General features: G+C 52.1%; 1 protein-coding gene across 8 annotated transcripts; it reads left to right on the top strand.

The window, feature by feature from the left end:
• Nucleotides 1-254: 254 nt before the first annotated feature.
• On the top strand, nt 255-27,730 carry SDCBP2 (syndecan binding protein 2). Of its 8 annotated transcripts, none has more exons than XM_082429892.1 (10): nt 255-296; nt 2,199-2,380; nt 18,075-18,147; nt 18,815-18,881; nt 19,511-19,611; nt 23,119-23,277; nt 23,942-24,117; nt 24,197-24,368; nt 26,375-26,466; nt 26,724-27,730. In XM_082429892.1, exons 2-10 carry the CDS (start codon nt 2,250-2,252, stop codon nt 26,776-26,778), a joined length of 1,026 nt encoding a protein of 341 aa, XP_082286018.1. In that variant the 5' UTR covers nt 255-296; nt 2,199-2,249; the 3' UTR covers nt 26,779-27,730. The 8 variants fall into 8 exon arrangements, with proteins under 8 accessions (XP_082286018.1, XP_082286017.1, XP_082286020.1 ...); XM_082429891.1 differs by lacking the exon at nt 255-296 and adding an exon at nt 1,657-1,726; XM_082429894.1 differs by lacking the exons at nt 255-296; nt 2,199-2,380 and adding an exon at nt 9,108-9,192.
• Nucleotides 27,731-27,784: the final 54 nt, after the last annotated feature.

The following is a 27,784-nucleotide window of genomic DNA, read 5'->3' as shown; positions in this document are numbered from 1 at the left end:
AGCCGGCGGAGCAGCTCCAGCCGGCTGGGGGCGCATCCGGGCTGAGGGGCCCGCCCCCGCGCCCCGCCCCGTGTGGCGCTCCGCCAGGCCCCTCCCGCCTTGAGCGCCGTGGGTTGGAGCACTGGACTGCGAGTCCCGAGGCCTCGGTCCTACTCACCCCAGTTTCCTCTCTGGAAAAATCGATAACAGCGGAGGTGCTCAACTCACAGGGTCGTCTGAGGGTTCAATGAGATCACATGTGCGGAAGGCTGAGCCCCACGCCTGGCTTCCCACCCTGAGCGCGGCTGTCCTCGCAGGTACTGTCTCTCTGGGGTCGGCTCGCCAGGGTGCAAGGGGGACCCGTTCAGTCCTAGTGTCTGGGCCTGAGTGGAGTTCTTAGATCACGCTGCCTCTCCTCATCCCACCCGCTCCACCTCTCCCCCAGCACAGGCCAAAAGTGGGTGAAAGGGCTGGGCAGCTTTCCCAGGCTGGCAGCCAGAAGAGATAGGACCTGGAGTCCTTGCATCCTGGCTCTGCTATGGAATTGCTGTGTGACCTGGGGCAAGGCCTTCCCCTCTCTGTGCTCCAGTTTCCATCCTCCAATGGCTGTAGAACCCTGGCTGTACCACTGGCTGGGTTACTGTGGGAAAGCTGAGCCCTCCAGGACTCAGTTTGTCCTGTCTGCCACATGGCCTGCACACCTAGATTAACGGGATAACTCCAGATCTCGGGAAGTTTCTTTCTTGTCTTTCTGCCACCCTGTCCCCCATTTCTGCGCTCAGAGGAGGAGTTGTGCCACCACACTGGGGCTGGCCATTTGAGGCTTCTGGAAGTGTGCATCCAAGCCTTATCGGCGTGTCTCTCTGCGCTGGGCAGGACCAGGATCCGGTTTTTGATATGCTTTCTCTCCATCCTCTGCCCAGGAAGCAGAGCAGGCCTCCGTGTCCACCGGTTGGCTTTGATGTGACACGGACAACACAGAGCAGCATGTTGAGTGGCCGCTGTGCAGGAGTGAGCCTCCTGTCGTCAGAGGGAGTTTGCTCAAAGCCTGAGGAGTGGGAGGGAACTGGGGCTCACATCACATCTCACCTTCAAAGCCTCACCCTATTCTGAGAGTAGCCTCCTGCTGCCTTCATGCACCCAGAGGACTTCCCCGGCGGTTATGTACCCGCCACCCTCTGTCATCACGCTGCCTTCCCTCTCCTGCTCCCCTCTTTTTGCTCCCCCATCTTGTGGACTGCCACAGGAACCCCCAAGTCTTCTCTTCCTGTTATACAGAACAATTGATCTGTTCCCAGTTTCGATGGGGGGCTTGGATGCCCCCATAATCTCCATCAACTCCCCCCAAACCATCCCAAATAAACAAGGTCACCCCCAAAGAAATCTTAGGAATATTTTGTGCTTTTTAAGCACAGTCTTTAAAATAAGCCCCTTCCAACCCGCCTCCCACAAGCTACTGCTCTCAGATTTTCCCACAAGAGTTCATCAAAGGGCTCAGAGGGCAGAGGGTCTTCCACTGAAAAGTATTTCCTTCCGTGGAAGGCTGCTGGGAGTATAAAGGCACATTTCCCCATGTTACTCATGTATTTTAATTAATCTTCACTAAAATCTGCCGGTTGGGAAATACTGTTCCAATTTTGCAGAAGAGGAACCCGGCTCCTGGCTGGATTGGAAGGCCTGTTTGGCATGACAACCGCAGGCTCTGGGGTGTCAGATGTCTTTCTTCTCTTCAGCCCCCTCACGCCAGGTAGGTTCCTGCTGGGCTCAGTGCAGCACCACCCCACCCCCAAGACATAGCTGCTCCCTCAGCCCCTGCGCAGGTGACCACAGCTGCCTGGCAGACACCCCAGACAGAGGCCTGAGGTGGTCCTCAGTGTCATTCTCCATATTATTTCCCAGGCTGTGCCCTCCAGGCATGTGAGTAGATGGCACTTCCTGTCCCCTTGTGATCGAGTGGGGTCATTTGTCCAGCCCTGGCCGATGAGGTGTGAGTAGAAGTGACTTGTGTCACGTCAGGCTGGAGCATTCGGTTGCCAGGTGGAGACCCTCTTCCTCCGCTGTGGCTTCGGACGGGCTTCGAGGTGGTGGCTGCTGCATCGCCTGGGCCCTGGGGTGGGGGTGCTGGAGAGCCCGGCCAGCCCTCCACAGACGTGCAGGTGCCTGGGAGATAGCTTCGTGTTGGGAGCCGCTAAGACTTGGGTTATTTGTTATTATTGCAGTACGACCTCGCCTACCTTGACTAGTACAGATCTCTGGAAAGGAAAGCCAAGATGGAGCTGAGAAATGGCGTGGAGGACGTTGTGTCTCTGGAGACCTGTTTCGTATTCTTTTATGAGATGGTCCATCAGCTGCGGCCACAGAGGAGACAGAGGAGACAGAGGAGAAGCTCAGGAAAACAAAGGTCCTTCTATGCACAGGTCCTAGAGACAGGAGGCACGCATGCCATATGTGGAAAAACCCAGGATGGTCAGGAGGGGGAGGGGAGAATGCTTAGGCCACAGCCTTTATTGGGGTTTCCATGGGAAAGACAAGACAGGGCAGGGTGAACAGTTTGGGCTAGACTGGTCTGAATAATTATAGTGGGCTCTGGGCTGTAGGGGTCTTTAGCTGCTGGGCCCCTGGCCCTGGGGTGTTTGAGGCAGAGGAGTATGGCCTCCTGGGGTGCACGGCCTGATAGAGGTCTGGCTCAGCATGTGTGATGCCAAAAGCCCAGGCTGGATACCTGTGGTGTCTCGGCCCAGCAGGGACCAGGTGACGCTGAGTTGGCCCTTTGTTGGATCTTAGCACATCTTGACATGAGTGACTGAGATTGCTTGTTGCCTACCCAGTACCCACGCTTCCCTTGTCCTTTGTAACAGAGCCCCAATATTATCTGGCAATGTGCCCAGCCTCGCATGCCACTGCATGGCCATGTGATTAGATTCTTGCCGCCTAAGTAAGTTGAAGTCCACCTAGACTTCTTGGTGGGCTTCCTACAGGAGCTGACTCAGCTGGAGGTCCTTCTGCCTCCTCCTTCCTGCTACTAGAAACATAGCTGTTGAGGCTGCAGCCCCAGCAGCTGTCTTGGATGGTGCAGGTGGTAGACGGTGAGTGTGAAAATTGTGAAGACTGGGAAGATGTTTCAATATCTAATGAAGGCATCATAAAATCTTCTATAAAAATTGACTGTCCAGGAAGATGGGCCACAATTCCCATGTGGCTTTGTACCCAGCTAGCAAAGCCCTACTGTATCAAGTAAGTCACAGAAGGGGCTGGAAGAGATATCTCGGGGTGGGCTGAAGGCACTGGGGACATTTCTCCAGCCCTGGAGGAGGGCAGTTCTTCGGCAGAGCAACTCAAACAACTGGAGAAGCAGGGCTTTGAACGTACATTCTAGGGCTCTCTTTGCCTTCCTTCTCCTGCACAAGTTGCACCAGGGCCCCTGCATGCCCACCCCACAGCCTCCCCCAGAAGCTGGCTCTCCGCCAGGCAAAGGTAGGGGGGAGGAGTGTTCCCAGCTGGCTCTCCAAGCTGCCTTCAGAAGAGCAGCTGGGCCTCCCCAGGAAATGGGGCAGAGAGTTAGTGAGAGACGGCCAGTGTGGGGAGACCCCAGACCTACAATGAATGCTTCCTGAGCTAGACAAATCCCTCCCCCCAACTTAGGTACCCCATCTATAAAATGGCATAATAGTACTCACCCTGCCTCCCTCACAGGGATGCTGAGGGGTCAGCCTGCTGAGCTAGGAGGCGCGCAGGAGGCGGGTGAAAGGCAGGTGTGCAGTCTGGAGGGGTGGGGGGCTGGTCCCAGTCACAGGAAGCAGAAAGCAATGACATATGTCCTGGTGGTCCCCAGCCCTGGCTCAGGTGTCTGATGGACCCAGGCTCGATAGCGTGACCTGTCACTCACGCATCTTATGATCCTGGACCTGAGCTTTCTCATCTGTAAACTGGGCATTATTTCTGTAGCTAAAGATTGAAGCTAACAGATGTGAACCACTTGGCACAGTGCCTGGTGCATGGCAGCCCTCAGCAACTGGTGGGTCTTTGACCACCCGTTCCTGGTCTCAGTGGACATCTGCATTCTTACTGGATGCCCTGTTTTCAAGCCGCCTTCCCATGTCTGGTGAATGCCCCACCTAATGACACTTCCAACAGAGCAGCCTCAATTTACCAGCACGCTTTGCATAAGGGCTGAGCACAGGACCCAGACTCCCCCAGTCACACCCCCCAGCACAGAGCTTTGAGGGAATCCATGGCCAAGGAGGCAGGGGCACACAGACCCACTTTGGCAGTGCCTACATCCAGTGTCTGGAGTCACCAGGGACAGAGGTTCTGCAGGGACTGGCCAAGGTCTGGGTGTCAGCGGGACAGGCTGCCATGTCAGTGCCTCATGGTGGGGGGCTGAGGGGTGATCTGGCCATGAGGCCTCCAGGCTGGGCTCTCTGAGTCTCTCAGAGGTTATGGGCTCCCCAGTAACCTTTAATAAGTGCCCTTCCTGCTTAAGTAACCCACAGCCGGTTTCTGTTGATAGGTGATCACAAACCCCAGCTGACTCCCCTCCTCAGGCCCAGATGCTGACACTTTCCCTACGCCAAGTTGCCTGTGTATATTTAGATGCTCCTGCTGTGCCTCTGGCCAAGAAGCTTGGCTGTAGCAACCAGCTTTCACCAGCAAATTACAAAGTTAGACCCTGGCCCAGACTAATGAGGGTACTCAGGCACAGCCACATTTATGGGAGAGCAGCATTTGCAAGGGGAAAGCGGACAGATTCTGGGTTCAAATCGCAGTTCCACGGCTTACCACCTGTGATCATGGGCCCACAGCATACCTCTCTGAGCCTCAGTTTTTTTTTTCTGTCACAACACCCCAATGGTCATTTTTTTGTATGTTTTAGGGGTTTAAAGGAGGTAAGGGATGGAAAGCCCCTTGCCTCATGCTTAGCTCACTGTAGGCATTGGATCTGAGAAGAAACTGGGTCAGGAAGGAGCAAGACATTCTTTCTCACGTTATAGTTCACATCTCGATCACCTGGAAAGGTAAGTCAAACGCAGAGCGGGATGCAGCAAGCCTGGCTGTGCCCCTGGGATCTGTATTTTTAGCAAGTGTTCCCTGCCCAGAGGTCTTTGTTGCAGGTGGCTGGGGTCAGTGCACTTGGAGAAATACAGGATCCAAGGGCAAGAACAGAGGAGGGGAGGGCGCAGATAGCTGGGCCACCACAGCAGTGGGGCCTCTGAGGACCTTAGCTTCCCTCTTGCTGGAAGCTTCTACAGTGACCGTCTCAGGGAGGATCCAACCTGGATTTATGTTCCAGAAAGGATGCAAGTAATTTCTGTTTGTTTGATCTTTGATCACATTTAGAACAGTAATGGATACATTTTTCTCACTTGGATAATGCAAAAATCCAGTAATGTGCATATTATAATAGTTCAAATTTAGCTGGCTCTTCCCATGAGCCCCACAGTACTTTGTGCTAATAAATACAAAGTGAAATCATTCTCCCCATCTCACAGGTGAGGAAACTGAGGCCCAGAGAGGTAAAGTGACCTGCCCAAGGTCACGTGGCCTAAGCGTAGGGATTTAAGCCCAGGCAGGCTGGGATTCCACAGCCATACAATATGCCGTGGCCCCTTTAGGATATCACTTTCGGGTACCGTAAGGGCATTATAGGTTGTGGTCTCTGGCAGGTGCCTGTGCTTCCAAGCAAGGGGCTGAGGTCCTGGGCAGGACTAAGTGGGGTGAAGTGTGAGGGGATCAGCCCCCCGCCGGGCCTCTGACTCACCAGGGCCCTTGGCCACCACCTGGGAAATCCATGACTCAGCTGCGTGGGGATGGGAAAGGCTCCTGGAGCCCCAGTGGCTCCATTCAGTTCACAGCCAAGGCCTGTTCACACACTCAGGCTGTGTGACCTTGGGCAAGGTGCTCCACTCTCTGAATCTGGGGGCTGCTGGGAACAATGTGAGACCGGGTTCTACCCCATGCCCAGCAGAGTGCCCAGCATGCAGACGGAGCACTTCCTGTTATCATTCAGTGGTACTGATGCAGCTGTGGTGATGTAACCTGGGTTTTCTACACCATCCCGATTCCATGCAGAGGGTAGAAGTGCACAGCTGGTGCTTCTCTCTGCCCAGCAGCCACTCCCCCTTCTTCCCCAAAAAGCACCCCCATTTTCACTTGAACCTCCGACTTTTGTTTCTGTAACTTGCAGCTGGACTCATTCCAAGAGGAAGTTGGAAACTTACATGTATTGAGTGCCAACTATGTCCTAGGCACTGCACATGATTCATTTAATCCTCAGGACAAGCCTGTAAAGCAGGTACCAACACTCTATTTGTAGATGTGGAAACCGAAGCTCAGAGAGGTTTAGTAACTTGTGCAATGTCACGGATCTGGGACACAGATCTGATGCCCCAGCCCAGCCCATATTTTAAATGAGTTAGCCATTTCATTTATAACTGTGATTGACTTTTCTAGGAGGGGCATTCATTCACTCAGTAGATACTTACTGAGAGCCTGCTATGTGCCAGGCATGATGCTAGGCCCTATGGATAAGAACCCCACAGACAAGTCCCTGCCCTCAGGGAGTGCCCATTCCAGATGGCACAGAGGTTTCATCTCACAGGCCAAATCCAGGTGGCACTAGCTACCTGCAACATTATTGTTAGAGAATTCTGAGCCACCTCTGGGCTCAGCAGGAAGGGGTAAAGTGGCTGATTACTCAGATCTGTGAAGGGTGGTGGTAGAGGGTTTCCAAGTATATGGTCCATATTGGATACCCATGGTTTAGACTTTTGAAGATTGTTCATACAAATGTACAACAAAGCAGAAACATATCCTGGTCAGAGCACAGGTTCCAGTTTTCATTTTGAAAATAGCCACCGTAGATCTAATAACTAGGCCATACCCTCAAGGAACTTAGGGTCTAATTTGTAACCTAAGACAGATGAACAATACAAGATGATTACTATGAAAGAACAGAACGGAACAGCACAGTCTGATCCAGAGCTCAGAGGCGGGACGGGCCACGTGGATGGGGGTGACAGGGAGACTTCCTGGAAGACGAGCTCAGTGGATTTGGCCAGGCGGAATGGGGGCAGGGGGAAGGCATTCCGGGAGAAGCAGCAGCACAGGCCTTTGCCTGGAAGTGTGAGGTGGGAGTGGAGAGGACTGTGGCTGGGCTGGGGTAGAAGCACTGGGGGAGCAAGGCTGAAATGGTAACGATGGGGACGGACCATGAGCCTCAGTGTCAGGCCCGGGAATTTAGTGCTGCTCCTCCGCCTCCCCGCTTCCCGCTGCAGTGGGGAACCACTGAAGACTGAGCGAGGGCATGGCAACAAAAAGTCCTTCTTGTTGGCTGGAACAGGGGAGAAGTCAGAGATGGAGGAGGCTGTAACACCAGGGCATGGAGTGAGTGCCCCTGCATGTAGGTGGAGGTGAGGGGTTGTGGGTTCTAGTCCCAGATCTGTGCCAATGTGCTGTGTGACCGCGGGCAAGTTCCATACCCTTCTGGAAAAGGCCCCTTTGAGACCTTGGCTGAGTGAACTGAGGTATGTATGGGGGCAGGGGGTGTCACTTGGTTCAGTTAGGGTCTCTATTTTCTACTTTTCTTTGGTCTTGAAGACCTGACCTAAGGTGGGTCCATCACTCATGGTTTACCACATGCTTCAGGACCATATGGCTCAGCCCTTGGGTGTGTCCACACCTCAGCTTCAAGTGCATTTGCCTCACAGAAGAGAAAACAGAACCTTGGAGGCACTCTGCAGCTGTGTTACTTGAGAGAGGGACTTTGCCTCTCACCTGCTTCACAGGGATGGCAGGAGCCACTGAGATGATGACTGTGAAGCACCTGGGGCAGGACCTCGTACTCTGCAGGTCATGAGGGCTCCATTATTGGCCACTGCCTTTCTTGCTGTTGTCTCCAGTGTGGGCCTCTTGGCTGTAAGCTCCTGAGGCTGGCAGTGTCTCCTGCATGGGCTGAACACCAGCTGAGCCCCGGTCGGGATCTGACACCCAAGACTAGTGCCCCTCTGCCCAGGATCGTCACGGGGACTGTGACGTGGGCCCGCCTGGCCTGCTGAGCAGCCCCGACGCTCACCCCACCCTGGGCGACTGCCCTGCATCATTCCTCCTGGGACCACCCAGCACAGGGGGGGCGGCCCTCCCCAGGCACCAGGTGTGACAGGTACCTCTATACAACCAAACCCACCAGGACCTCAGCTAAATTCCTCCCCCTTTTCTGTTTAATTTTATATGATTATTTGGGGGGATAGTCAAAAACAGTTAAATTTTTTCAAAATTTAAAAGGCACCAAAAAGTGCGCTATTCAAAAATCCCCTCCCACCTCAGCACACAGCCCCCTAGTTCTCCTTCCTGGAAACAACCCATCTAAATTCCTTTTTAAAACAATTAACCTTAATTGGATCCCCCCGGTTACAAAAATCATAAACATTCAAAGCAAAAACTAACTTCAAAAGAAAACAAAACAAAACCCCACCACCTTGAAACAGACACAAAAGTACAAACCAAAACCCCACCCACAATCCCACCATCCGGATTTCCAGCGTTTTAGGATATGCCCTCCCAGACTGTTTTCAGTGCATATTCACTTTTCAAAAAATGAAGACAAAACACAAGATGGTTATCACAATATTGATTTTTCAATATCTTGCTGGAACATTTCCTCATGGCTTCTTCCTTAAATGACGTTGACAGCTTTGTGATCTTCCACAGATGCTGCCTTATTTAACTGACCCTAGCGATGGGCATTTGGGGATCTCTAGATTTCCCTATTATAAGAAACACGGTGATGGGCCCTGAGACCTCACTGCCTACTTGTTTATTTTCTTGTAACAAATTCCTAGAAGAGGAAATGCTGGGTCACAAGGTATGGCCATTTTTTAAGACCCATCAAACTGCCCTCAAGGAGTTCAGCAGGACTAGTTGTCCAATCCAAATCTGATTTCCTCAAGGCCAAGAAGTCTTGGTTCATAACCCTCTCAACAGGAGCTGTGAGCCCCTAACCCCACCTCCACATCCAGACTAAGGCCAAAGCCCTCCTCTGAACCTGGTAACCTAGGGGCGGGCTGACTCAGCCGCAGGTCCTTACCTGGGCCCATCCCAGTCCTGGGTGAGTCAGCTGACCAGGGAGCTGGGACAAGGGCCACCACCTTCCAGGGAGGGGACCAGACTCTGTCAGCAGTGGCTAGAGAAGGACGAGCAGCAGCACCTGGCCTGCAGGTGAGAGCGGGGCAAGGGGCCCCTAGAGGTGGGGACAGGGCTAAGGGAGGCCTGCTCTCACCTGTCTTCTTCCCTCCCTGTCCCGACCCTGCTGGGACTTCCAGGCCTTTTTCTCTCAAGGTGCTTTTCTCTGGCAGTGAAATGTGAACTGGGGTTTCCTCTTCTGAGCCCAGCCCTGGGCCAGGTTCGAGGGCTGGGTGATCTTTATCCAGACATCACTAGGGCTCCAGGCTCCTCCTCACTGCCTGGGTCAGTTCTCACGGAGACAGGACCCACACTTTGCTCCTTGAAATGGGCCCCTGGAAAGCCAAAGAGCAACTCCCACAAGGAACTGAGTGCAGGCCTCAGTTTCTGTCACTTACTTCTCTGCCTGAAGCTGTTTCCATTAACAAGCTCCCTACCACGGCAAGGAGAACCTGCTGGGGGAACTGGGCCAGTGGCCTGATCTGAACACTGGTTTCCTCCTGTGGGGACTCCCATGCAGTCAGGGGAACTGAATGAGGGATATAAGGGGCTGGAACATGCCCTCCACACAGCCAGCCTCAGAAAATGGTGCTTAAGATGGGGCTGCTGTGTGCTGGGCCAGCACTGCACTGGCTGCTGTACATACGGTGGCCCCAACTACTAACAACTGCACCACCATCACTTCTCGCCTGGGCTCCCTGTCCACCCGTGCCCCCTAATCTATCCTCCAAATGAAAGTCAGACCATGTCACTCTGCTGCTCAAAATTCTCCAGGGGCTCCCATCTCATCAGAGTAAATGCCAAGCCCTCAGCATGACCCACAGGCCCTCCAGGATCTAGTCCCTCTCGCTACCTCTCCAATCTCGTCTCCTACTACTTCCCCTATGAACAACTGACTTCAGTCTCACTGGTCAGATGTTCCCTAAACAGAGGGCAGTGGCTTGCCCTCAGCCTCAATGCTTTTCCTTCCCCACTTAGGCTTTTGCTCAAAAGCCACCTGTCACCCCCCCACCCACCCCCTGGCAGTGAGGCTCTTCTGGACCTCCAGGCTCTACCCTCCACTCTGCTTTATCTTTCTCCCCATCACTTCCCACCACCTAACATGGCATAAGCACTTATTTAATCCAGCTAGAAAGTGACACTCAAGGACAGATTTTTCTTTTGTTCCCTGCCTTATTACTTGTACTTAGAACAGTACTGGGACTTAGGTGCCCAGTAAATGTACTGAATGAACAATAGCTAACGATTATTACATGCCCTTTATGTACTAGTGCTTTCTGTACATATCTCTTTTATTTAAGAATCTTTTAATTAATCTCCACGATAACTCTGTGATGCAAGTATTGTTACCCATATTACAAAGGAATAAATGACATGACAAAGGGACTTGTCCATGCTTGCTCTCCCAAGTCAGAGGCAGCAGTCTGAATCCATCCTGCCTGCCTCCAAGGTCTTTGGCTCCCGCTCTGCCTCTCCTGGGCCTGGGTTCAGGAGTGTCCGCACTCCTTGAAGAAGTCCACAGCTTTTCTCCAGCAGGTAGTACAGCCTGAGAGAAGGAGAGGAGTATATGCTGGTGGCTTAGCAACAGCCTCTTCCTTTCCAACTCACCACATCCCTGGGCTAATTTGGCCTTCCAGGAGCTGTTCCTCTGACACTCTAACCCACGCTTCCCTCCCGCACACTGTCTTCTGAAGGATGGATGAGTTGTCCACAGGAACAAGTGGGCGTCCCGTAGTTTCAGCTCTTTGGAACAAAGTGTTCCAAAGGAGTGTTCTCATTCCAAAGTCCAAAGATGGGGGCTGGCGACCCCTTTTCAGCCCTGCTGGTCTCTGAGGACCTGATTGCTGCTTTGTTGTGGGAGTTGTTATTGCTCAGAATATTACAAAGTACAGAAGCTCAGGGATGGAAATCCTGGAAAATGCAGTGGGAGAGGAAAATTTCTCTGGGTGAGGTAGGTTAGATCGGTTCCTTTCTTTTCAGAGGAGCTAGTTAATTTCAGGAAGTCATCAGCACCGAACTGAGCAAACTCTTCCATTGTCAGACTGCAGGAGCCAGCCTTTCAATCCACCTCATCAGGGCACTGTTTTTACTCCCCTTCTAGGCCCAGGGTTTTTCTTCAAAGGACTTTTTGGGGCTTTCTCTTCCCCTTGGGTCTGCTTTTCTACTTCTTTAAGAAACAGTAACTGGATGCCTGCTGTGTAGCAGGCAGTGGGCACAGCACTGGGGCTTCAGAAATGAGCCACATTCCTGACCAAAGAGGGCGACAGGCCAACAAATACAGCTCAGTGGAAATCCAACCCAGGAAATGCAGAAGACCTTGCTCACAGTGGGTGCTTAATAAACAGTAGTGGAATGAATGATGAATAGGCGAATATGAGATTCTGTGGTCTAGAGAAGGGAGGCTTGCCTAACTCTGTGTTTGGTTTTGGGGATTTGTGGGGAAAAGAAGAGGAGTTCACCAGATGAACAAGGTGGTGGTGGCTGGGGGGAGGTGTCAATGGCGTTCAAGACAGAGGGGACAGCACCTGTAAAAGCACAGAGGCATGAACTAGCAGGGTGAGTTTTAGGATCAGCAAGCAGTCTAGAATAAATAAAATGCAGGGTGAGTGCGCAAGAGTGAAGAGGTCACCAGGAGTCAGTGGAGAAGGTACCAGGGGTCACGTCATAGAGACTGGAATATCAAGTTGAAGTCCCATATTTTCTCCTGAGGGCAAGAGCTGGGTATGGCTGGAGAGCAGGAGCTAAGGATAACTCCCAGATTTCTGGCTCAGACCATGAGGTGCATTTGGTGGGGTCACTGTAGAGGGGCAGCAAAGCTGGGGAAAAATGAATTCAATCTGAATAAACTGCAGGAGGTAGTAAAGATCTGGGAGGCGGCTGGACTCTTGGGCCTGGGCCTCCCTACCCCTGGAGTAATACTGCACTCTCACCCTGCTGAACCTCCATCCTTCAGGGTCCACTCGGCGTCTCCTACCTTCCTCCAGGCCTTCCCCGTTGCCCTAGACTTTTATCCTGCACCCCGCAAACCCAACTGCCCGAATCTCTAAAAATGTGCAGTGGGTCCAATGTTGCTGTGGAAAGTGATCTGCCTGGCCGAGCCCAAGACCTCTACCCGGGGGGGGGCAGGCACTCAGTCATTCTTGGGTGGGATTCCAGAATAAATCTTCGTGGAGTGGGGCGGGGCACGTGCAGTTCAGCACTAGGACAGGAAGGCAGGGCCAGGCAAGAAACCTGGCACGGTGGGAAGGACGGTGACATCACAACGGTAGGGCATACTCGGGGATCCAAGGAGCTTCCGAAATCGTAGGGAACGAGGGAGCTTCCTCTTCATTATGAGCAACAGGCAGCCCGGAGCGCAGGCGTGTCAACTTTGCCTTCCTCCCTCCCACGGCTGCCTTAGGACGGAATCTTATCAGCCAGCAGGGGGCGGCTCAACCGCACCCTCTCCCCTTCGGGAGGCCGTTAATGGACTGGGGGTCGGGGGCGTGGGGAGGCGAAGGGACACTCGCCCCTTTAAAGCGCGATTTGATCCGCGTAGACTCCAGGCGCGTAAAGAGCGGACGCGGACCCTGACTGAGACTTCCCATCCCTTACTCTGCTGCTTTACCTGATTTTGTGTGTGTGTGTGTGCGTGTGGGCCCCAGCCACGAGCGCCTGGAAAAAGCAAGAGGCCGGGTGAGTTTAGCCGGCCAGCAACCCGCGGGGCAAGGAGACCGCCATTTGCCACCCCGCAATCGCGGGATACCCCGCGAAACGCCCGTAACCATGCGCAGCCCTGGGTGGGTGACACGCATGCGCCCTAGCGGCCGCTGCGCGTTCCAGCGGCTTGGCGGGATTTCTGCGCAGGCGCCGTAACCCATAGCAACCAGGGGAGGCCTCACGCAGAGTTTGGAGCTACCGGAGCGTCAGGGTGGGGAGTCGTTTGGAGAGCTTTGATCCAAGATCGTTGGACAGATTGGGAAACTGAGGCCTGGGGTGAAGAACAGGCCCTAAGAACCGCTGGGGCTTTCTCCGGTGCCCGAGTACTCAGAGTTTTGTGCCTGGCTGCGTTCAAAAAGCGGGAAATTGAGGCTGAGGGAGGGGGCGGGTTCGTCTTGAGTGGTGGTTCAGTGTCGTCCCCCCCCCAAGGTTAAAAAAAAAATCAACGTGATGCCCTCTCTGTACTATAAAGGAGAAATGAGAGCAATGAGCAATGAAAGTAATTTATAATAAACGAATATGCCCTTCACTATGTAAAAGCTCAGACTGGGTGACACCCGGTCACGTCTGTACCTAACTTAAAATGAGAAAGTTTGGATTTAATAGATAGTATTCAACTAAATTTTGCCAAAGTTTACATGCGGCATCTTTTTTTTTTTTTTTTTTTTGACTGCGTGGGGTATTAGTTCCCCGACCAGGGATGGAAGCCTCCTCCCCTGCATTAGAAGGCGGATTCTTTACCACTGGACCACCAGGGAAGTCCTTATATTTGGCGTCTTGAGTCAAAGGTTGAATGTATTTCTATACAGGCGTGGCATCACTGTGACAGCTACAAACGCAGACACACATGGGTGCGTTCTGGTGACTCACCTGTGCTCAGAAGGATTGACAGTGATTTTCCACAATGGTGAACAAAACAAAGAATAACTTCCTCGGTTAAGCTGGTGTATACATTTCTGGATAATATATTATATATTAAAACCAGGGAAAGTTTCATTGTATTTGTATATAAAACAGGTTATAAACAGGTTTTTTGCCTCCATGAAGGTTTGGCAGGGTATTGGAAAGTTGTGCAGGACAGCTTTGTCGTGGTAAGCTGTTCTGTGCATTACAGGAGGTCCGGGCCTCTACTCCCTGCTTCCTAAATGCTGGTAGTGTCCCCTCAGTCGTGTGACACCCAAAAATGCCCCCACAAATTTCCAGTCTGTTCCTTGGAAAACCACTGATTTATTCAGTCGAATAGCAATTTTTGCCGGCATCCACGTGCTGGGTGCTGTTTTGGTGGGGAGGCATAGGGTGGTGAACAGGACACAGTCCCCACCCTTCTGAGTTGGGGCCCAGTATGAGGAAATACCCAGGTAATAATCATATAATATGATAAATAACTTGACAATAGGGACAGTACGAGTCAGTTTGGGAACACATGAAGACCCGGCCAACTAACAGGGCGTCCCATGGTCTGAAAAAGCCAACCAGAGAAGAAACATTTGAGCTGAGCCTTGGAAGAGCACCATGCAGAGAAGGGTGGTGTGCCAAGCAGAGGGATCAGCACGACTGAAACAGGTCCAGTGTTGCTAGCACGCAGTGGACACTCAAATGTTGTGAATGAGTAGATGGATGACTGAATGAGACACGCATATTTGCTGGCAGGGAGCCATTCCCCACTATATATCATGAACCGCTACATGGCAGGGGAATACCTGCCTCTTGATTCCACCCAGAGCCCAAACCTTAGTTGAGACCCAGAGTAGGTGGCAATGGTGAAAGGGTCCCAGACACAGAGGAAGGGTTGTGTGGTCTTAGCCTGGTAGTGATTTCCAGGAAGTAGATCTCTGATTCTGCTCTCCCAGAGGGCAGCTGCTAAAAATATAACTGGCTCCGCTGCTTCAGTGTTTGAAAAAGCAGGGCAGGGGTGCCTCTTATCTTCACACCTGTCGTTCATGTGTGATCCTGGTAGCAGGGCATGTTTTTGGCAGATGGTACCTCCTGAGGACTGTCCTGAGATAAAAGTCTCCCAGAGTGTGTGCGCAGTGGGGAAGACCACAGACAAAGTGGTCTCTTCCCCCAGCTGATTTAAAGGAGGTCAGGGACAGTCTCTCTCTCCCCCTAGGACCATCCCTGTCCTCTTGAGATGATCATTCCTGCCCCAAAGGCTAAGGCAAAGATCTGGAGCTGCCTGCCTGCAGGAGCCAAACAGGCAGCGTTAAGTCAGCTGGATGGGCACTTCAGGAAACAAGGAGGCGCGTGCAGCCCCATCTTATGGCAGGCTGCGACTCAGGCCTGGCTGACTGTTGCCGTGTATGATTTCTGCTCTTGCATTGCCAAATAGTGTGATTTTTCTTTTCTGTACAAGTTAGAAGTGAAGAATTTTATATTTCCAGATTTTAAAATGTTGGCACTAATTCAAATGAAAACAAAAAACAAGCCTGTGAGAGGCGAACAAAACCTGTTTGGGACCTCTCATCCTTGTTTCCATCCTAGGAAGGTGCATGTCCATAGGACATCAGAGCTTTACTTTACAAGGAGATAAGTGGAAGCCCGGGCAGAATGCATTGCTTCTGGAAATATTATTGCGTTGGTGTCCATGCTAGGGGCTAGGAGTTCCATAGCAAATTAGAAGGTCCAGTTCCTGCCCTTCTGGAACTCCCAATAGGTAGACAAAGAAGCAACTACAGGAGTAGTGAATGATCAACAGAGTAAGAACATGAGTTGGGTGAGGAGGGGGGTTTGGGGGCGGGGGGAGCACAAATCAAGACAAGCTTCCTAAAAGAAGAGCCCTCTGGTCTGGGACTTGAAAATAATTGGGAGTTAGCTAGGTAGGGAGTGGAGGGGGTAGAAAGTTATTCCAAATAGAGGGAATAATAATACATGAAAAGGCCTGGGGACATGAGAAAATTCGATTAATTCAAGGATCTGAAAGCAGCTCATTATGGCTGAAGCTGAGGGTGGGGATTGGGAGAAGGACATGTGGAAAGAAATAAAGCAGGAGAATTAGGCAGGGGGGTGCAAGCAAATGTCTATAGGGTCTCAGTGCCAGTGAGTAAAGCGGTCTTGATGTAAGAGACAGCAGAGGCTGGTGGGGTCTGGGGCGCCCGGGAGTCAGCTGCGACTCAGCTGTAGCCACTCAGCAGCGGTCCAGGGTTGCCAGAGTGTCCTGTTTTTCAGGAGCAATGTGAAGTTAGATTATTAAAAGCAGCGTCTTGGACTTCCCTGGTGGAGCAGTGGTTGGGAATCTGCCTGCCAACGCAGGGGACACGGGTTCGAGCCCTAGTCCAGGAAGATCCCACAGGCCTCGGAGCAACTAAGCCCGTGCACCACAACTACTGAGTCTGCGCTCTAGAGCCCCTGAGCCACAACTGCTGAGCCCGCGTGCCTAGAGCCTGTGCTCTGCGACAAGAGAAGCCACCGCAATGAGAAGCCTGCGCACCACAACGAAAAGTAGCCCCCACTCGCCGCAACTAGAGAAAGCCTGTGTGCAGCAACAAAGACTCAACAGAGCCAAAAATAAAATTAATTAATTAATTAAAAAAAAAAGCAGCGTCTTGAGTTCTGCATTTAGTGGGCTAGTTTGAACGTATAAAGCACTTGGCAACAGATTTGTTTTTTAACATCTTTATTGGAGTATAATTGCTTTACAGTGTTTGCATCTGGCCTTTGAGCCACCAGTTCCAATCTTTGGAGGAATCGTAAAGGGAATGTGGGCTCGATTCTGAGAGTGCGGAGCCACTGGGGGCTTTCAGCAGGGCATGACATTCCAGGCTCATGCAGAACGGGCCTGTTGTCTGGAGAACAACAATAAAGGAGCTAGGACTCATTGGAGATGTTGTGGTACCTGCAGAAGAGCGGGGAGATGGTGGAGGTCTGCAGACAGCATGGGGATTAGGGATGGCATGTGGGAGAGATGGGATTTGATGGCAGATTAGGAGGGATGGGAGAGGTCGTTTGGGAGTGTTAAGGTTGATACAAGGGTCAAGGCAGCAGGTACAGAGGAAGGATGAGGAACAGTGATGGATGAAGATGACCTCAGCCCCTGTGGGTCACTCAGGGGAGATGCCCAGAGGATCTGGACCTGGTCCAGAGAATGTGGGCCCAGTGGGGTGAATAGGACACCCCTTGACCCCAAGGAACTGCAGTTCAGGTGGGAAGACAGACTAAGGACGATTGAAGAGTCCAGGGCCAGAGGCTGGCCTAGAATCTCTTCTGAGGGCAGGGTCGTTGGGAGCAGCAGTGACCTCATTGCCTGAGGAGCCAGGGTGGGAGGGCGGGGCAGAGACGTCCAGCTAGTGACGGCTGGCCCAACAAAGGCCTGGAGATGTGACAGAGACAATGTGTTAGTGGGTAAACGGAAAAGAATCCAGAAAGACAAACTGCTCCTTCCTCACATTTCAACTAGGAAGGAAATAAAGCATTTCTGTGAGGTAATTTCTTTGAATTTCTTTTGGTACCTTGCTCTGAGGTCCTACTGGTTCTCCTCTGGACAGGTAGAAGGCGTTCAGTAAATGTTTATTGTGCTTCCCCCCATTTCCTTCTCCCTCTGGAGCAATACTCTGCTGAGTGTATAAATTCTGCTACACTTTGTGTGCATGTTTTTAAGAGCTTCCTTTGGTCTTACCTCATTGTGGTCAAGATCAAGAGTCGCCAGCGAGACCGGAAATGGCTGGTATGCAGTAGGAACTCAAATGCCCAGAGATGGAGAGGCGTGTGGGGGGCTGGGGAGGACTTCTAAAGTGCCTGCTGCCTTTCTGTTGTAATATCAAGTCCCCGCCCACTTGACACTGGACTGAACCCCGCGTAGTTGCGGGATGATGCTGAGCAAACCCCTGACGGTGGCCGGGTATACAGCAGGTGCTCACTACCCACCAGCTGGACTGGATTTAGGTCTTGAGTGATCAGACCTCATAAGCCTGTCTGACCTTTGAAACAGGACAGGGAGGGACGTGGCCCCCAATCCTGCTTTGCCTGGTCAGCATGTGCTAGGTGACCCCGGGTCTCAGGTTCTAAAGCCCAGAGTCAGCTGAACATGGTGGGATGGGATTTTTGCGGGGTTGAGAGCACGGGCTTGGGAACCAAACAGACTTTGGGTCAAATCCCAGCTCCCCCATCTCTAAAATGGGGACAGTAATACCTTTGTGACATCTTTCTCGTCCTGAGAGTGCTGAGTGGCACACGTCCGTGCCTCCTCTCAGCCCTCAGCCCTCCCCACCCTCTGTGCCCTGCAGCGTGTTCCAAAGAGCAGCCATGTCCACCCTGTACCCGTCTCTGGAGGACCTGAAGGTGGACCAAGCCATGCAGGTAAACTGCCAGGCCATCAGCCTGGGGTCCCCTGATGGGGCCTTCTGGATTACTCCAGGGTAGCTAAGGGAGGCTCGTCTTGGGTCAAGTGTTGGGGACCGCTGGGAGTTCCTGACTGGCCCCAGGGCATGCAGGTCCCCACTGCAGGGCCTGCTGGGCAGAGCAGGTGTCCAGAGGCCAAGGCAATGGAATTACAGCAGGTGGAGAAGACCAAGCAGCTGCAGACCAGCCCGTCTGGTGCCTGCTCTATCCCAGTGCTTCCTCCATCCGGGTTCGTGTAGAACCCATGCTCTAGGACGAGCTTCCAGAGTAAACCCTGTGGCCGTGGCGTTTGGCCTACTCAACCCCCAGAAGCCCTTTTCTCCTTCCATCCCACATGAGGTCCTAGTGGGTTTTGAGAACTGGGGGCTTTTTGACTGAAAATTTGCCTTGGCTGCCTCAGGTAGTAAACGAGTTGTGACATTTGGTGGGTCGCGGGCCCCTGGGAGAACCTCCCTCCAGAAGCGTGGACATCTGCAGAGGCCACATTTACTCCAAGGGTCATGGACACCCCCCCTCAGGCCGCCAGCATACCTAATGCCCTGACCCCCAGCCTCAGGGAGCCCAAGGCCTCAAGGGCTCTGGGGCTCATGGCCACAGCTGACCGGCACTCCCCATCCGTCCCCAGGCCGAGGCCAGAGCCGTACCCAGGATGCCCGCCCTGCCGGGGCAGGGAGCAGACTCCCAGCCTTCAGGTGAGTGAGTGGGCTGGGGTTCTCCTGGCTGAGAGTGACCTCTGCTGGACATTTCCAAGAGCCTGCCTCCTTCCTGCCGCTGAGCTGTGGGCACTATGCAGGTTGACCCTCCCTAGAACCCTTTGAGGGGGACACTGAGAAAGCTGCAGCTTTGTGAGGGCACTGACCGCCCTGACTTGGGGCCACCAAGGAAGGTTGCATGTGGAGACCGGGATGCGTGTGGTGGCCCTGGAGCTGCTCGTGGCCCTCTTGATTCAGGCCCTGTGGTAGCAAACTTGAACTCAGGCCCAGCTCTTCTCCTCACCACGCAGTTCCCCAGAGCTGCCCTCGGGTCTGGCGGGTGCCAAATAAAGTCAGTTAAATTGAACACCAAAGTGATACATGAGGTACTCAGTGTCCCAGGCTGCTCCTGGAGAAAGCAGACCGTCTGAGGGGAGGACCCACAGTGCCAGCGAGCGTTCCTGGGAGTGCGGAGCCATCTCTGGGATATACTGCATTCTTGGGAGTAAACAGCATCCCCAGGCCCTGTTTCTTAATAAAAATGAGTGACCACCTGGGAGCCAGGCAGGTGTGGCTAATCTCAGGCCCGGAGTAACACCTTTCTTCTTCCTTCCTTCCCTTCCCATCAGTTTTGTACCCAAACTTGGCAGAATTGGAAAGTTATATGGGTCTTTCGTTCTCCAGCCACGAAGTCCAGCAGAACCTGCCTCAGATTCCAGAAGGTGCCAGTGTAGGTATTTGTCTTTTGCCTGACGTGGGCCCTCCTTCTTGGTCTTAGCATTTAAACAGACTTGAATCTCCTCTTTCCCCAGCGTTGCTGCGGCTCTGTTTTTTGATGGCACTTTGTATTTTCAGCCTTCATTAAAAGTGCTGTGGGGTTTCGTGGTTTCCCGTGGGCCTTGGGGCTGAAGGGCCACTGCCTGCCCTTTGACCTCTGACCTGCTGGCCTGAGCCTGCTGGATGAGAAGGGAGGACATGAAACTCGGCCTGAGCCTGGGCGCTGCTAATGAAGGGCTGCCTGTGACTTGACAGCAGCTGCATGGTTAGGCAGAGCCCAGTGGGGAGGAGCTTGTCATCCAGCCCCACTCCCCAGATTAAACAATAATGCTTGATTCCTGCTCCCCATGGCTTCAGGGGGCAAAGGAAATCATAACATAGAAATATTCACTCCTGAAAATGTATTCACTTATAGAATCAGTCTCAAACCCTCTCCCAATCAGCTCCAGCCTCCCTGCGGGCCATCTGTCAGTTGTCCTTGTCTGCCAGCCCCTCCCTGGTCCAGTGCAAATCGATTGCAGAGTGCAAATGCAAATCTTGCTAAGGCTGCAGGATTTCATGAAATTGATGGAAATGAGGATGAGAACTGCCACACTGACAAATGAGGATTTCATAGGAAAAATCAGGAAGGATGAGGACATGTGGGACCCTGAGAAAAACTGGTGACACCCTGGGGTGTTTCTCCAAAATGACCCTCCTGACAGTCATGTAGGGAAGTACACACATGAAGCAAAGTAGGTCATGTTGTAGATTGTCCAATTTTAATCCATCGATTGAATCCCTCTTTGGTCCACTAATTAGGACAACCTAAATTTTGATAAAAAATGACAGATAAGGCATTTTTATAATTAAAATTTTTAAATTATTTTTATTTCATTTTAACTTTCTATTTTTAAGTAATCATAAATTCAGAGGAAGTTGCGAAGATAGAGAAGTCCTTTGTACTCTTCACTCAGTTTTCCCAGTGGTTCCATTTTATGTAACTACACTATAACGTCAAAACCAGGCATTTTACATTGGTACAATGTGTGTCTGTGGTTCAATGTCATTTTATCACCTGCAACCAGCAGCGCAATCAAGAGAACTATGTCATCACCACAAAGGTGTCTCTAGTGTTGCCCCTTCATAATCGTTCCCAGCCTCCCCCTCACCATCCCCAACCCCTTGGCAACCACTAGCGTGTTCTTGTCCCTATAATTTTGCCATTTCAGAAGGTTATGTAAGTGGAATCACACAGTGTGTGACTTTTTCAGATGGACTCTTTCCACTCAGCATCATGCCCTGGAGATCCTTCGAGGCTGTTGCCTGTATCAACAGTTCATTCCTTTTTATCGCTGGGTTGTGTTCATGGTCTGTCTGTACCCCCAGTTTGTTTAACCTCTTGAGGGACATTTTAGTTGTTTCCAGTTTTTGTCTATTATAAACTAAACTATTATGGATGTTTGTGTACAGATTTTTGTACGGATATAAGTTTTTGTTTCTCTGGGATAAACCCCCAGGAGTGCAATTCCTAGGTAATGTTATAAATGTATGGTTAACTTTTTAAAAAAGAAACTGCCAAACTATTTCCAGAATGGCTGTACTATTTTATTTTCCTGCCAGCAATGCATGAGTGTTTTCAGTTTCTTCACATCCTTGCCAGCATTTGGTATTATCACTATTTTAAATTTTAATCATTATGGTAGGTGTGTAGCAATGCCTTATCATTGTCTTGATTTGCATTTCCCTAATGCTAGTGATGCTGAACATCTTTTCATGTGCTCATTTACCAGCTGTGTATTCTTTTCGGTAAAATGTTTCTTCATATCTTTTGCTCATTTTCTAAATGGATTGTTTTTTTAAGTCAAATTTTGAGACTTTATTCTAGAGTCCTTTGTCAGATATTTGATTTGTAAATATTTTCTCCCACTGTGTAGCTTCTCCTTTCATCATATTAAAAGGGTTTCTTGCAGAGCAAAAAGTTTTTAATTTTGATGAGGTCCAATTTATTGAATTTTTTCTTTTGTGGATTATGCTTTGGTGTCCTAAGAAATTTCACTGAGCCCTAGGTCCTAAAGATTTTCCCTTTTACTTTCTTCTAAAACTGCTATAGTTTTATGTTTAAATTTACGATTGAATTTGAGTTAATTTTTGTATAAGGTGTGAAGTCAGTGCTCATATTTTGCCTACGGATGTTCAATTGCTCCCGCACCATTTGTTGAAAAGACTCTTCTTTCTCCAGTGAATTGCTCTTGCACCTCTGTTAAGAAGCAGTTGCCCCTCCTTGTGTGAGGCTACTTCTGGATTCTCTCTTCTGCTCCATGATCCATGTGTCTGTCGCTCCCCAATACCACACTGTCTTAATTACTATAGGTATATAATAAATCTGGAAATTTGGTAGAGTGATTTCTCCTGTTTTATTCTTTTTATCAGAATAGTTTTAGCTATTCTAGTTCCTTTGTCTTTTCATATAAAGTTTAGATTAACCTTGCATGTATCTACAAAACATCTTGTAGAGATTGTGATGGGAATTGCATTAAATCTGTATATCAGTCTGGGGACAGTTGACAGCTTTACTATGTTTTCCCAATCCATGAATACAGAATGTTTCTCTATTTATTTAGATCTTCTTTGATATCTTTTATCAGTGTTTTGTAATTTCCAGCATACAATTCCTGCATATGTTTTATTAGATTTACACCTAAGTATTTCTTTTTTTTTGAGTGATTGTAAGTGGTATTGTATTTTTAATTTTAGTTTCCACATGTTCATTGTTAGTATATAGTACAATTGATTTTTTTGTATACGTTGGTCTTGTATCCTGTGACCTTGTTGAACTCACTTATGAGTTCTAGGAGTTTACTTGTAGATTCCTTGGAATTTTCTAGTGAAGTATCATCTCATCTGCAAATAGAGACCATTTTATGTCTTCTTTTCCAGTCTATATGCCTTTTATTTCCTTTTCTTGCCTTGTTGCTCTGGCTACTTCTTCCATTACTGTATTTAATAGTAGTGGTGAGAGTGGACATCCTGTCCTTGTTCCAGATCTTAGGGGGGAAAGCACTAACTCATTTTGGTACTTTTACCTTAATTTTTTTAAAGGCAGAGATCAAATTGAGCCCCTTTCCCCCCCATCGTTCACTATTTTCTGTGGAACTTTTATTTTTAAGTGGATTTTAAAAGGCTCTTCTCCTGACACCAGTTTGCCTTGGAAAACGAGGACCCCTTTCCTATTTACCTGTCCTCTCTTCTCGCCCTACTTTCCTGGCTGTTTTTCAGGGGTGTGGACTTTGACGCCCCCTAGTGGTTTCATTGAGCCATGTTCCCTCTCGCCCGCATGCGGGAAAGTGTGTGGGCTGGGGTGGACTGCGGCCCAGGGTCCACTCCATTCTCCTTACCCCATCCCTGCTCCCACCCCGGGGACTCTTGTGGCACGAGGCCCCAGGCGCTGGCTGACCGCCTGCTCTCCTGATGTCTGCAGGCAGCGGTCTCGGGCCCCTCACCGGACCAGGTGGTGGCGCCGGTGTCCGGGAACAGCATGGGAGTGCTGCCTGGGGAGGTCAAGCCTGGGGTGCGCGAGATCCACCTGTACAAGGACGAGCTCGGCAAGACGGGGCTGCGGCTGCGGGCCATCGACAAGGTGGAGCTGGGGGTCGGGGGGGAGCGGAGGGGCCCCGCGGAGGGCGGAGGGCGAGCCCGCGTGCTGGACAGCGCCCGCCCGCCCTCAGCCCGAGCTGCCCGCCCTCCTCCGCGCGCCTCCGGGGTTCTGGCCGCCTCGTCCACCAGCGGGAGAGGAGGCAGCGCGGGGAGCCCCATCCACAGTAAGGAAGGGGCTGCGCGGGCTGGGAGCCGAGGCCCACCTGACCCCTAGGCCAGGCTCTTCCTCTCAATCCCCTCCTACAAGGCTCTAGGGCTGGCTCTGGGCTGCGCCAGGGATCCTCTACCTGCCCCTCCGTGGGCTCCTTGCCTCCTTGCCCCCCAGTCAAAGGGATCTGGCTTCTGGGCGGCTGTCTGCAGACAGTGGAAGCCGAGGGCCCCGGATGCCAGTGTGAGAGGCCTTGTAGTCCAGTGGTTGGGGGTGCAGCCTCCAGTCGGGGTTGAATTCCTGACTTGGTGGCCTCCTAGCTGTGTGGCCTGGAGTGTTTCCTCGCCGGAAAAATGGGGTTGCCTGTGTCTGCTGCGCAGAGCTGCAGCCGCAGTGCCCTGTAGGCTCCGGGAGGATCAGGGGGCAAACAGCAGCTTGGAGGAGGGACCTGGGCTCATGGTGGGCCGGGAGGGCTGACTGTGGGGACTGCCTCCCCCAGGGTCTCTTTGTGCAGCTGGTCCAGGCCAACACCCCCGCGTCCCTGGTGGGGCTGCACTTTGGGGACCAGATCCTGCAGATTGACGGGCGCAACTGTGTCGGGTGGAGCACAGGCAAAGCCCACCGGGTGGTGAAGAAGGCGTCGGCTGAGAAGATTGTCATGGTTGTTCGGGACAGGTGAGTAGCTGGGTCCCAGGAGCCTCTCTGCCCACCCCCAGCCATGCCCCAGGCCCAGCTCACGGTCCCTCCCTGCCAGGACATTCCAGCGGATCGTCACCATGCACAAGGACAGCACAGGCCACGTCGGCTTCGCCATCAAGAAGGGGAAGGTCATCTCTTTGGTCAAAGGGAGTTCTGCGGCCCGCAATGGGCTCCTCATCAACCACTACGTGTGCGAGGTGAACGGGCAGAACGTCATTGGGCTGAAGGTAAGCTAGGCAGAGCAGCAGCTCTGTCCCGGGACATCAGGGGCTGGGACACGCCAGGCGGTGGGCAGGTTCGTGTCTACGGGTGGGCTGCTGCCCCGACCCCAGCCTCAGTTCCTCATCCTAAGGCTGCTACAGGGATTCAATGTGACAAGGTACACAGAGCTTCGAGCACAGTGCAGGCACAAAGTAAGTGCTCAGTAAATATAAGCTATTGTTACTTACACATGGAGGCCAGAGGTGTGACAGGGAGCCGGGGGGTGGGGGTGGGGGGGTGATGACCTGTGTAAGGACGTAGGTGCCCAGGTGGCTCCTGGCTGCATGGACACCTCCCTACTCTGTGTGGCACTTCTGTTTGTATCCTGGATCTTGTTCAGTAATAGGAATACTTTAGAAAATTGCTCTTCAGAGGTCCATTTCTTACCTCTTTTTTTTGCCCTCCCGAGGGGGTTTGCCTGGCGAGTTTTATCTTTAAATACAAGAAGGAGCAAGTGGCCTAGGCCCAGTGCTGTGACCTGGACTGGGGGGTGGGTGCCTTTGGGGAATGGGGCCCGGCGGAGGATGAGTCACGCCGCTTCTGGTCCCTGGATAAGCGAGAGTGGTTTATCCCGACTTGATGCCACCAGGACCGAGAGTGCTTCTTAATCCCAGCTGTGATTTAGAGTGAGGGTCCCTGCCCTCCTGCAGCCAGGGCTTTGGGGCTCACAGGTAGGGCTCCCCTGGTAGAGGTGGCTTGGGTGGTGGCATCTCACTCCACAGGTGGCACAGTCTTTTAAGCCAGTTCTCCTCCCCTTCACAAGGGCCATCACCATCACCATTCCTGTCGCACATCTTCTTCCCTGTGCTTGACAGTCTCCCCACCTTCCTTGGAGGCTTGCTCTGCTGGCTCATGAGCATTGTGATCAGGAAGTTCTTCCTAATGTCTGTCTGACATCCCTCCTGCTGCATCTCTCCCCTTCCTTGGGGATCAGGCATGACAATCCAAAGGGAATCCATTGTAGCTAAAAAGCTGAGTACAGTAATACCAATTCTGAGTGGCTGGCTCTACTGGGTGTTAGTGAACTCACTCCTTTCAAAGCATGACAGTTCTTTGATCTTAACTGTTCTGGAGAGCAGTCATTCTAAAATGTGCTGCAGATTCTCTCGTCCTCACTGATGGTTCAAGGCTTCACTCTGAACTTATCAGTTATCCTACCAAACAATGGCGTAAGGCTCTAAGGACTGGACCTGTCCCTTTGCTGAATGGCCCCAGATAGCTATGCTTCTTGAGATCATTTATCTTCTCAAAGGTCTGTCTATTTCTACTCTGGCCATCACTAGTCCCACCTAGCACATCTTCTCCCATTTATCCTGGAACAGCTAAGAAAACATATACCTGGGTTAGACATCTGTGTAAAGTAAAGGTCGTGGTGTCGGAGTAAGGGCCAGAGGCTCTTCTAATGGCCATAGCGTTTGTCTTTGGACTGTTTGGCACACTTTGTGTAGATGTCTTTTGTTTCTTGTTCTCCCCATGATCTGAATGGCTTCTGCGGGCCTCTCTTTTCACAAGTCAACAAGATGTAAGAGGAAGAAGTACCACATGGGCTCGGCTCAGGCTGACAGGAGTCCAGTGAAGGGGGTGGGTGGGAGCCCCTGCTGTCCCCCCACTGCACGGTTATTCTCTTTGTGCTTTGGGTCCAGAACCCGAGTGTGACGGGGTCCTGGGAAATGGCATACATGTGTGCTTGGTGAGATTCCCAGGGCTCTGTGGGGGAAGTCACGTTTGTGAGGCCCTGTTAGGTGTCAGGCCCACACAGGCCCTCGAGCTGAGGGTGGGAGGGGCACGCTCATTTTACTGAGAGGGCCTCAGGTGGGAGGCCCACGTTCTTGCTCACCTGAGGGGCAGCCCTGCCCCTGACGTCAGAATGTCAGTGGCATCCTTCAGCGGAGGCCATGCTGACCTCTCCACAGAGGTGCCTTCAGAGTTGCCCCTGGCCCCCGGGGTGACCGCTCACTCACCCCTTCTCCAGGACAAAGAAGTCATGGAGATTCTGGCCACAGCCGGGAACTTCATCAACCTGGCCATCATCCCCACTGTGATCTATGAGCACATGGCCAGAAAGTAAGGCTGCTCCCCTCCTGCCTCCCCCCTCTCCTCCCCACCTCCCGTCCACCCCGGCTTCCTCAAGGCTCCTGCAGAGCCCAGACCAGCCTGCCCTCCGCTCTCCTGCCCTTGCCTCCCTTCACGCTAGCCAGTGGCTTCTGGTGATTTGAAAGTCTTAGACTTGGAAGTGAGGGCCCACAAGGCATGCACAGGCTTTGCGGGGAGGGGGAGAAGGTGCTGCCAGTTTTGGCGACTGTCCTTGTTGCTGTATCTAGGTTGTCCCCAACCCTGCTCCACCACACCATGGACCACACCATCCCTGACATCTGAAGCCATGGGAGAGCAGCTCAGCCCTTTCACCCTCCAGCAAGAAAGGGAGAGTGCTCAGGGGACAGGCTGTGGAGGCCTGCTGCCTGGGGGCGGGGCTGTGTCGAGGTGGGCGTGTTCTGGGTGGGGCAACATTGGATCACATGGGCCTGTCATTTATACACACTGGCCTCCTTGGAGCCTCAGCCTCTTAACTGGGCTAAGGCAGGGGCAGGGCCCACAGGCAGTGATTCTCTGAGCCGATTTAAATGCTGGGCACGTAGGCAGGCCGACTAAACACTTCCTAAAGTTGCAGCTGGGTCCCTTTCAAAATTTTGCCTCTACCAGTAAAACATTTCCACGGTTTGAGAGAACAAATACATTTTTTTGTGAGAATTGTTTCTTTTTCCTTTACTTGTTCTTTGTCACAAACTGTATTTAGTTATAACCCTTCACTGTCTTTTGAATAAAGATTTGATTTTACATAAAATCACTTCCTCAAAAGTAACTGAAATTCCAGAATCTTCTGTCTCATGACATGCCAGAGCTGGTTTTCTTTTAAGCAGTGATGAGACCAAGGCCTTTGCTACGTATTGCCTCTGAGCGCAGTGACTGTGCTTTGCCACCATCACATGCCGCCGGTCTGGGGCATGGATGACTAGAGGGGGACGGTGTGGGGCTCTGGAAGGGGGCCCTGGCTTTCGCGCACCCCCTGCTCAGCAACTGCAGCTGGCTTCCGCATCTGCAGAACGGGTGTGAGAACCACTTCAAGGGTGCTGGAGAGGATGGAACACGTGCACTTACAGGGCCCCGCGGGTCTGACGGGGGGCGTGGGGTGCGCCAAGTGACCCCCTGGAGGGGAGTCAGAAGCACGGCAGAGCTGAGCCAGCACACAGCTCTCTGGTTCCCTCAACCTCAGGAAAGATCTCTGTCCGCTCAGCTTTTTGCAGGATGCGTGCTATGACTCCCATGCAGGTGGGGACAAGTGTGAGCCCCCTTCATCCCCCTCGCCCCCACCCCCAAAAGACAC

The sequence above is a fragment of the Balaenoptera physalus genome (assembly GCF_965194825.1).
Source record: "Balaenoptera physalus genome assembly, chromosome: 16".
Lineage (NCBI taxonomy): Eukaryota > Metazoa > Chordata > Mammalia > Artiodactyla > Balaenopteridae > Balaenoptera > Balaenoptera physalus.
This window is presented reverse-complemented; position numbering and strand designations above follow the sequence as displayed.

Bases quoted from the DNA above. Each gene is read 5' to 3' on its own strand.
- SDCBP2 (XM_082429889.1), top strand. From the start codon at position 22,562: ATGTCTTCTTTTCCAGTCTATATGCCTTTTATTTCCTTTTCTTGCCTT. The intron at 24,118-24,196 runs GTGAGTAGCTGG...CCTCCCTGCCAG, and splicing joins GTCATGGTTGTTCGGGACAG to GACATTCCAGCGGATCGTCA. The intron at 24,369-26,374 runs GTAAGCTAGGCA...CCCCTTCTCCAG, and splicing joins AGAACGTCATTGGGCTGAAG to GACAAAGAAGTCATGGAGAT.